At 31.0% G+C, this 11,556-nt stretch overlaps 1 protein-coding gene and 1 pseudogene across 1 annotated transcript in view; one reads left to right on the top strand and one right to left on the bottom strand.

Annotated features, from left to right (window-relative positions):
- The window catches only part of WDFY3 (WD repeat and FYVE domain containing 3), a 202,428-nt gene that overhangs the window by 112,911 nt on the left and 77,961 nt on the right, over positions 1 to 11,556 (bottom strand). The window contains 5 exon segments of the mRNA XM_015586089.2: positions 2,447 to 2,548; positions 3,357 to 3,824; positions 6,584 to 6,750; positions 8,680 to 8,866; positions 9,902 to 10,094. Of these exon segments, the coding sequence (XP_015441575.1) occupies positions 2,447 to 2,548; positions 3,357 to 3,824; positions 6,584 to 6,750; positions 8,680 to 8,866; positions 9,902 to 10,094 (1,117 nt within the window).
- On the top strand, positions 5,806 to 5,924 carry LOC112476403 (annotated as a pseudogene).

Raw genomic sequence — 11,556 nt, 5'->3', positions numbered from 1 at the left:
ACGACTTTTTCACTTTTTAAATTACAATACAAAACTGCACTGTGGGATGTCAGCAAAGGCATATACAAATTTTCTCTAGATTTCCTTAATATAAGATCAATGCCCTGATATATTCACCATGTCCAAATTCTCCAAAAGGTCCATTCAGAAATTTCATTAGCAGACACCAAAGAGAGCCAATATTTTTATGTAAAGGCTTTAAGCTGAACAACACTTGAAATCAATTTATGTAAAAAGGCTTTCAGATGAATAATACTCCCAAATAAATGAGATTTAAATTAAATAAGGCTTCCAAATATAACAAGTAAAGAATAGAATAAAATTATTTTACAATGAAAAGTAAAATTACAAGGAGTCTAACATTTTGATTAGGTAGAGCACACAAACTAAAAGTCATCATACTGCTCTAAATGCTTTATATAGTTGACTTATTTAATCCTCATCCTCTACTGTACAGATGAGATGAGACATACAGAAGTTGAGTAATGCAGCCAAGGTCACACAGCTAGCAAGCCACAGAGTAGGATTTATGCCTAGATAGCCCAGTTCTATAGCCTGTGCTCCTGCCCACAAGTGACAATGTTCTCACATTAAATACCACCTTGCATGATAAAAATAAAAAAAACCGAACAAGTGATCAAAATCACTAATTAGTATTTCCTCCAAAGTAATCATTCCAACCATTATGTTTTTAGAGTATCTTGTATATACCACTATTATAATAGTTTATGATCAGTCTTTGTATTTGTATTATTTGTTTATATGTTTGGTTCCCCATTAAACTTGGATTACCTTCTGGTTTGTATTTCAAATATTTCCTGAGAGTATAAATGTTTGTGTATTTTGCTGTTCTCTTTATTTAGTGACTTTCTATTTGCTAACTTTTAAAGAATTATATGACCTTGAAGTGAGTGTAAGTCATGTGCTTGAGATTTAGCACACAGAAGGTCATGTTTTCTTACTTCCTGGATGCCAGTCAGTGCCTATGAAATAATCATAATGGCTAATATTTTTTGAATACTTACTATGAGCAAAGCACTGTTTTAAGTGCCCAAGGTCACATAGCTAGTAACATCTTTCTTAATAAAAAGAAGTTGATGAGAAAAGAACTTTGTAAAAATGTCTGGCACTCTAGGAGATGTATTAAGTGACTTTTCGTTATATAGAGTAAGCTCTTTACTCACCTACGTTAGCAGAATCGTTCAGTCCCTCCCTGTGTAACTCTAGGTCACGCCATCAAAATCTAATTTGCCAATAAATTCTTGTTAGTATATTCTTATTATGTTTCTGACTATCTCAGCCAACTAAACCTAGTTTAGTGGAAATAGGAGATTATGCATTATACCATGGACAACCTGTTAATATTGTACCCATTAATCTTCATCATACTTATTAATCTTCATCATACTTACTACTAAATTCATTCAACTCTGTCTTGGTATTTGCCCAAATGCATTTAAATAATTACTTATACATTTATGTGTTAACATCTTTCTCCATCTTTCCCCGTAAAGCTGTAATTCCTTTGGGGCAAGAATTATCTTTGCATCTCTAACACTGTGCATTGTGCCTGGGACACACATTTTATTATATTATCATTGTTTTTTAAAAATATATTTTAAAAATGTTGAATATTGAGTTATTTTGCATTCAGACAAATAGGCATGCATTTGTACATTTGCTAGTTTGATCATTCATTCATTCATGGCTTACTATAACTTTTAAAATACAATTCAAGTTCTTGGGCAAGACCTAAAAAAGCTCCATATGATCTGGGCACAGCCTACTCATCTGAACTCACCTCCCTATCATTTATTCCTCCCAAGTTGTACTGACATTGTTGCCTGAGAGGTTTCTGATGTTGGCTGAAATTTCAAGTAATAGCTTTAAAAGCAAGAGTGACATTTTATAAATACATTTGAATTGTCCATTAATGGCAAGCAGAAAAGGACTGAAGAGGAGTTGAGATCAAAGATAAAGCAAAAGATTTAATGAATCCAATTTACCTGGGAGAGGCAAGTTTTATTAGAGAATCATTTTTCAGTATATCCCTAAAATCATAACATTATAATACTATAATTTGAACTACTAAAATATTAAGAAAACCACCATATGATGCAGATATTTTGGAAAATATTTAAATAAGCCAAGTTATTTGACTAAGAGTCTGTATTATCTAAGTAAAAAAAAAAAGAAATAAACACAAGGCACACTATAAGGAATAAAATTTAAGAACATATTTTGAAATAATATGCTGTATATTTTGTTATTAATATACTTAATAAAAGTCAAAAGTATTGTATTTCTAGAGACAGGATAGTATCGTCATTGAAGAAATAGTTTTTTCTCTCAGTGAAAAGAGCATTTCAGAAGCAAGAATCATTAGAGAAGATTTAACCAGAGGTAATAGCCTCCCAAAGCATTTACTGATAGTTTTTCTAATTACCTGCATTTGTGTTCGATCCTTGAAGAAGCACTGTCAAAGTCTCCATAACCAACAAAGCCAGGTGTTTTTGGTCTTCAACTGAACTATTATTTCTTGAGTCCCCTAAAAAAAAGGATCAAAGGTCCAAATCACAAAAGTTATAAGCTTATTTTTTTCTTCAAATTTGTTTTAATAATTTAAAAAATATTTCTTTAATACTCACTTTTACCACTAATACAACTGATAGAATACAACCTTTAAAAATGATATGCATGTCTACCAGCTCCCAAAAGTAAAGTCAAGAATTCATGTTTACATATTTTGCTGAGGCTAGAAAGTTATAGTTATCTAATAAATATTAGAAAGGAAAATGCCAATCAAAGTTAAATGCATTCTTTTCACAGGAGTTTTCTTAATGGAGGTGACCAACAGGAGAATGCTAGATTTTAATGCACCAAAAAGAAAAAAAAAAGTTTATGAACAGTGCTATTTAACTTGTATTAATTCTTTCAACATACTTAATACTCAACTAACTGCCAGATACTACCATGCTTTTATCGGATTTATCACAAAGGATGAAAAATATAAAATTTAAGGTACATAATGATAATATACATAACATTATGTATATATATAACATGTGTATATATATATACATGTGTATATATATAACATCACTAAGGAGAAATATTTATTTGCTCCCTATAATTAAAACATTCTGAGGCACGTAAACATCCCCTTAGTTTTTACCTTAAATTCTCTTCCACCACAGTGATGTATTTCTAATACAGTTTAAATGAACAAGTTAACTCTGAGAAATATTCATAAGGATGCCACAATTACATACATTAGTAAGTCATTCAAATCAATAACCAAATGAAAGGCAAAAACCCTCTTGTCAAATAAAAATAAAATTGTGGAAAATGCTTACCTTGTTCATTTAGTGCCTGAGTTGGATCCTTCAACAGGGCAGCATATTTGTGCAAAAGGTTTACCATGACCTCCAGAAGGCCCACCTCCCTGAACACATCTTTAAATATGTAGTCATGTTGTGTAAACTTAAGAAGTGTTTTCATTGCAATAATGCTACAGTGGTAAGAGGAGCTAGATTTTAAGAGGATGCTAACACTAATAAGTTCTTTACAAGGGATATAATTTAAGCTAAAAACGACAAACTCCAACATCTCAAAGTATTTGTTTTGTACTTCTGGGAGTTTGGAAATCTTTTCTGCAAACTGTGATAGTGTGTGCTGTGACTCCAGGATGAAATAATTGGCATTGTCAGCCATGTAAATATTTGTGATGGCATCAAGGATGATTTGGGCAAGGAAATTGGTTTTTGCTTTTAAAAATGCATTCTGAAGAACTGCAAAGGCCTGGACATTTCTCACACTGTGACCTAAAATGGAAAACAAGAACACAAAAGTAGGTGCTATGTGATATTTTAATCATGGCAAACTAGTCTATTTAAACAGATCATAAATTGTAACATTTATCAAGTATTTACTAAGAACACATCCTGTTTTCTTAAAAAGGTCTTGTTTTTCTTCATCGGGTTCAGTCTTTTAATTAAAAATAAATGATAACACTGATTACACTTTTAATGGATCATTGAGAATATTCCGATTCAAGAATAGTAAAGATGAATACTAATAGTTTAAACATCAGACTGTTCTAGAGAGAATAAGGCATATTACATAGGCCCAGGCTCAGAGTTTGAAAAATCCAAATTAAAAAAACACAATTAGATACTATTACACACACATTTGTATATCTAAAATTAAAAAGAACACCATCGAGTGTTGCTGAGGATGTAAAGCAAACTTTCATTAATTGAGGATGCAAATGTGAAATGGGACAGTCACATTAGAAGGCAGTTTGGCAGTTTCTCATAGAGTTAAACATATATTTACCATATGACCCAGCAATTCTACTGCTTGGTATTTACCCCAAACAAGTGAAAACGTTTATCTCCACAAAGACTTGTTTTATATGAATGTTCACAGTAGCATTATTCATGATAGTTAAATAAATGCCATCAGCTGGTGAATGGATAAACAAATTGTAGAAGAGCCAAACAATAAAACACTATCCAATACTAAAAAGGAACAAACTTCAGATACGTGCAATAACACAGCTGAATCTTAAAAGTGAAAAGAGCCAGATACAAAAAACTACATACTGTATGATTCCAGTTTATAAAATTCTAGAAAGGGAGAAACCAAAGCAGATCAGTGGATGCCATGGCAAAGGGTGGGGAAGAGGGAACTGAACGCAGAGGGGAACAAGCAAATTTTTAGATATGGTGATATGGTAGTGATTACACAACCATATACATTTATCTAAACTCATGAAATTCAATACTAAAATAGATTTCAATACATGCAAATTATACCTCAATAATGTTGACAAAAAGACATATTCAATATTCCTTTTATGTGAAATAGCACCATATCCTTTAGTCAATACAATAAGTCTACAAAAAGTAAGCCATGGGAAATAGATAATTTTGAGTTATAAATGAAGCTCAAAATGATTTAGCACGATCCATTCTTTTTATAGAATGACATAATTTTTTTGACGAAGAAATTGATATTTAGAGAGGTCACTCATGGTCACCTGAATTCTGACTTTTAGGGCAACATGCTTTCTAGTTAAATTGCTCTCACAGACACACATCATGGGTTCTCACAATAATCCCCGAAGGCGCTAGGTTATATATGTATTAGCCCTGCTACAGATGAGACAACATCAGGCAGACAGACGAGGAAGGTTAATTTTGCTCCACTAATTCTCTTGTCACAAAACTATACTACTGTAACTAGCTATTATGCCAGTGTCATGATTGGGTTGATTAACCAATAAAACAAATCTAAAATAGGAAGTACACTGCTGAGCTATTTTAAATTAATTCATAGAAAGAGTTAATTGTGAAATATTCAAGCTATAAATTAGAAGCTTTTGGAGCCCCTATTATATTTTCTTAATTTTAAATAAATGAAGCCTTAAACTGCTCAAGGTATGCCTGGATTTCTACTTATTGCACAGAGACACATTTAAAAAGTTCCATACAATCTACACATTGAGGATTCATCTTATTGCAGTATTTGACGACTCCAAACTAAGTCATGACTTTTAAGTATAATTTTCTCCAGGATTAAAAACTTATAACTTTTGACTTCTATATCATGAAATACATAGATAATGTATTGTGAAATTTAAATAAACAGACATACCGCTATTTTTTGGCTAGTTAAATCCTACATACAAATATCATAACTGTATCAAATATTTAGTAAGTGACAATCATGTGAAAGAAACTATTAGTGGCCTCCGGGCTCAATTACTTAAGAATAGTTATCATGCATTAAAAAAAAATAGTCTATGGCCATGCTACCCTGAACAAGCCCAATCCTGTCTGATCTTGGAAGCTAAGCTGGGTCGGGCCTGGTTAATACTTGGATAGGAGACCACCTAGGAAGACCAGGTGCCGTAGGCGTAAAAAGTAAAAAATAAGGGATTGTAAGCTGACAAGGTTCTTGAAATCTGTGAGGTCAACCAAGAGTTGCCTCACCTAAAAATAAATAAATAAATAAAAATAAACAGTAAAACTAGCTTGTACTCGAATGTAACTAAATATTGTTAACTGTACAATAAGTTTTCTTAGTAAAAGGTCACTACATGAGGAGCCAAAGTTAGGAAATCTGAACTATAAAACTTATTCTCTGACCTGAAAGAAATAAGGTAACTTCTTAGTACCTAGGTTTGCTTAGTTTTAAATAAAAGCATTTACACTTTGTGCTTCTATATCTAACTTCCACAGATATAGAATCAAGACAGTGAATCAAGGTCCAGCATTTAAAGTGAAAATGTGCAGTGCCAACATTTCAAAGAGGTATGTTTAGATTATTAAATTGTCTGTATGTTAAAATGTAGTAAAACATAAATTTCGCTATTTGGTTTTATAATATTTTCATATCACTTTCAAGTATTTAATCTATTAAGAATGTCACTCAAGAAATTACATTAAAAGCACAAACTTTAATGAAAAACAGACTACCTTTTTACAAGTAACATGAATAAAGAGCAATCAATGTCTGACTTCTTGATTTTCTCTCTTTGAGTGACTCAAAATAGGAAGGAAAAAAAAAGACTCACCTTTCCCTGCAGGCTGAGGTACTGCAAATCCAGGCAATAAAAAGGGTGCCCCTGTGGTAATACCAGCTGGTTTTAATTCACTGACACCGTATGTTGTTAGGGAAGTTATCAGATTAACCAGATCTTTCAAGGCATCTTTGGATTCTGCCTCTTTTGCTTGTTCCAATCTAGAAAAAGTATAATTTATTATATTTTCACTTTTGTTGTATTCTCAGATTTAATATAGAACGTTTTCAATTTTTATATGCAATAAATAGATGCATAAAGTACTCCAAGAAGTTTTTTCTTACAATTTTTCCCATATAAAAATATTTTTAAAAAAATCTACAGATTTTAAGACATTATGGTGTACTTGAAAACAAATTTTACCAGTAGTCAGATGTGATATAAGTGCTGATTTTGCCACCAGCAGTATTATATTAGGTGAATCACTAATCTCTTGTAGAAAATCTCTATAAAAGAATTAGATTAAATATCTCTTAAGTTCCTTAAAGCAATAAGGTTATAAAGTTTCATTGTTTACAACCAAAAATCTTATTTCTTTCCAAAGATATTTTCTCTGTTAACAATTTTTAAAAATGAATGTCTTGGGAAGAGCTCTAAGATTTTACCTGTATTTCATTAATTCAGGTATTCTTATTAGAATACATTTAAATAAAATTCTGAGTGTCTAACAATTTTTGATAACAATCTTAATTCCTTTAAAGGAACACTGGAGTCATCATAACATTATCTTTTGACTGTGGCTTTACTAAGGACACAAAATGGGGTGTGAAAATATATTTTTTTAAAGAATAAGATTTATTGGGGTTCCCCAAGAGAACTAATTACTCTCATTAAAATAAAGTTGGCAAATGCACAAAAGTAGAAAAGAAAAAGTATGTGTAGCCTCACAACTCAAAGACACTGATATATTTTTCAAACGTCTTTTTTAATGTGAAATGTTATTTTCTTACCATATACAGAATTTTAATGTTTTTTAATGTGAAATAAGTTATTTTCTTACCATATACAGAATTTTGAAACCTATTTTTTTTTTTAATTTGCCAGTGTTATACACATGCTTCTCCATGTTAGTATAAGCTCTCCATAGATATGCTTATAATGGTCATGGAGAGCCAACCATAGATTTGAGAGGAGGGAGGTGGGGCACTTAGTGGAAATCAGAATAAAGGAGTATACATAAAATTTTGTCTAAATTTAGGGTTATACCTTTAGGATCAATCATCATAAGTGAAATTATGTCAAAGAGTGTTGACATTTTTGAGGCTTTTGGTAATATCTGGTCAATCTGCGTTCTCAAAGGAATTAACCAATTAACATCCCTCGAGTAATATGAGATAGTTATTCATCAGCTTTCATATAACTTCATTTGTAAATTAAGATATGGATGCAAAATTACATTTTTGGGAGTTGCCTAGTATTAAGTAATAGCAATCAGGTTAAACTGGTGTTAGAAGTAAGAAGTTTAAAAAATAGTGCTGGTTTATAATAGATCAAACGACTTAAAAATAATTGATGGACCAGGAAAAACTAGTGAGGCATGAGTATCTTCTTCCTAATAAATTTGTAACCAGCCACTTTCCATATATGCCTGGAATATTTAGAATGAAAAAGGAGGCTAGCGAAATATTTTAGACTAATTTGTTTCATATATACATCTCTAAGGTCTCATTCCATCTACATAATTATTCGTTATTAACTACATTAATAACAACACTGAAATTATTAATAGGGAAAACTAAAAATATAATTGAGCAAGAAGAGTTTATACTTTAGGAAGATGCTAGGCTAATTAGTTCACTTAAACTCTACTCCCTCAGCTACTAAAGATTTAAGATTTATTCTTCTTATCTAACCACTAATTCCACCACATCTGCACGCTGCATTTGACAATTTAACTCTAAATTCACTTTTTGTACTCTGCTGGCAGAATAGGATGAATAAAAAGAAGTGATTAAAGCCAAGAGGATAAAGTATACATTAAATAAGTGATTAACTGATTCCTTTTTTCCTAACCACAAACTACACTGTTTCCTTTGATGAAAAAGACTGAGTAGGCATTTAGAATATATTCTTAAATTGTGGGGTTTTACCTAAGCAAGAGATCAGAAAGGAAATTATATCCTTGCCATATCCGAAAATCATCCAAAAGAGTTTGGGAAACATCACTAGAATCTTTGAGGAAACAAGAAAGCCCAGCAAACATTTCAACAATTTCTAGGGGTGACAGGTCATCTGATTGCTGCATATTCTGAACACATGTAGATAAACATTCTTTTTCTGTAAGAAGAAATAAATATACATTATTTATGTCAATTGCTTAAGAACATGTTCTTGTTTCTTACTGGTGTTTAACGAAAACATTAAATTTTAATGTATCTATAAAATATTGTAAGATAATAAATGTTATATTCTAAAAGGAAATATAAGATTCAAATTCACTGGGAAAGTTGTGCCTCTAAGTAGTAAACAGAGGGTACTACAGGAAGTGTTGAGAAACAGTTGGCATTTATTATAGTTTTTACATCATATTTGGATGTTTTACCATTAAACAAAACAACTGCCCACTGTCAAATATTTTTGATCTTTTTAAATAATACAGTAAAAGGATAAAAAAATAAAAAATTGTCTTCTAAGTTTAAGAAGAGAAATCAAATAATTAAAAGTTCAAATTAGAGTGAATATAGACCAATTAGATACAGAAATACTTCAGGAAATAAAAATTAGCTTAAAACAGTTATACACCATGACTGACTGTGGATACTGGAGGCATTTCAAAGAAGACTTTCCCTTTCTCATCTTTAATGAAATTTATTTGTCTAAAGAAACCATTTCACATAACAAAAGCTGAGAAATTTAACACAGTAATGAAGGCAAGAGACAGAATGGACACTTTCTCCCTAGTGCTGATAAAGAATGCATCTAATTTCATTTATGATGAATCAAACAGATTATATGTCTACTTATGAGATACCTTCAGAAAGACTTTTAACTATACCATCTCAAAAAACTTTTTTCAATAAAAGAGAAGGGAAGAATAGGCTACGACATAGGACTTACATTATAATCGAACATTTACATGACAATGAAATTATGTTAACTCTGCATATATCCATCATTTGAATGAAAATTTCTTACATTTGAAATTCCTCACGAATAAAAAAATATTTTTTTTTCTTCTGGCAAAAATAGATTTTAACTTAAAATAGAATCTTTGGAGAATTGAGAGATAAAAATAAATCTGTCATCATATGAAAAAGAGAGAAGTGGAAGAAATTTAGAGCACCTAAAATGAGCACATAAAAAGATATTCACCATGAATATACTTTACTACATTGACACTAAGACCGTGACGGGATATGGTCATAAGGACTTCTCCAGCACTCTTCCTCCAAGGCAGGTTATAGGGGGGGCACCAAGAGGTTATTGCACTGAATAAAAGCTGGAGATCATCTTTTTGAGCCAGCTCCTCCGCCGGAGAAACAAAACTGCAGAGTTTCACTAAGATCTAAAAAAGAAAAATAAAAAAAGAAAGAAAGAAAAATAAAACAAATGTGCATATAAATAAATGAATGGTTGGGGAAAGGGAAGAGCTAGAAAAGGACAAGATCTGACCATTAAAAACTCTGAAAGTTCCGGATTAACACTGATACCATTAAAGCCACCATGATGAGTACTCTAACATAGGCAACATTTAAAAAGACACTTATAATTTAGAGATTATGGTAAGACAGTAAACCAGCTCTACTTTAATCAGCTTATTTAAAAAAATGTTCTGTGTTTACTATCTTCTCTTCACCATGGTATTTTTGCATACCTTACACTGAAGTGGCATAAATCAACAGTAACACTCAAGGTTAACAGTTTAGTTTTCTAGTTTAGTGCTTTAATTCTTAGTCTGTCATCGGTGAAATGCAATTTTCTTCTCTAAAAAGGTGAGTTTTAGAGACATGAGGAAATAAAACATGTCTTTAAAAGTAGAAGTATTTTCAAATTGTTCCAATTTTTATACAAGTAGAAGGGAATAATAGAATAACGCAATCAACATAATTCAGAAGTATCTTTTAATTACAACTAATAGCCAAAAATCTTCTAAAGCCTCACTTTTTAAGAAGGTTCAAAACTTCTTAAACTCTGGAATGAGAACTTATGCCTTAACTCTGATTTGTAAAATATATACCACACAAATGCTCGTAACTCATGGCCTGATACTTTGCGAATTTGGCAATGGTTTCCATACTCAATGGATTTTTTTCCTTCTAATTTCAATTCAGTGCCAGGAAAAGTTAACTTTTCTTTTCTGAGTTAAATTTTATCATCTAAATATTTTAAAAAATATATAATGTGAATACAGTAACTATAATTTACAAAATAATTTTATTGTCTTGAAAGAAAGTACTTCATGAAATTTGAATATCTCAAAATCTGTGGGGGAAACTGCTACATAGAAAAACATGAAATATCATGTTTCATCTGAGAAAGCTAGGTCTTGTTATTGCTATTTCCTTCAATGCAAAAATTTACTTAAATATAAGAGCTTTCTAATTTATAGATGCCAAGTATCAAGAAGAAAAAAAAAGATTAAGGATTCAGACAAACAACAAAATATTTATAAAATCAGTATTACAGGCATTCCTCCTACAAAATAATGCCAGGAGAAACTGTTGGATACTGAATGTCCATTAATACCGTAATATGTATATCTTTTCCTATATATGTCAAATGCAACAAAAAAGATATATGCTCAGAAGAGTACAGTTTTGATTTTACTTTTTGATGGTTTTCACAATTCCCTTAATGTGATTACAGAAATGGATGTCATTTCTATGATCTGTAACATAAAAACAAACCCAAAAATAAAACACTGTTTTCCAAATCAAATCTTTGTTCTCAAAAATAAAGTGGATTTAATTCCTTGAATTTGTTGACTTTTAACTGGTTCTTAAACTTTAAAGGGAAAAAAAATTCTT

This window comes from Pteropus alecto, unplaced genomic scaffold (assembly GCF_000325575.1).
Source record: "Pteropus alecto unplaced genomic scaffold, ASM32557v1 scaffold161, whole genome shotgun sequence".
In the NCBI taxonomy this organism is placed as follows: Eukaryota; Metazoa; Chordata; class Mammalia; order Chiroptera; family Pteropodidae; genus Pteropus; species Pteropus alecto.
The sequence above is the reverse complement of the archived record's forward strand: the minus strand, read 5'-3'. Positions and strand labels throughout refer to the sequence as shown.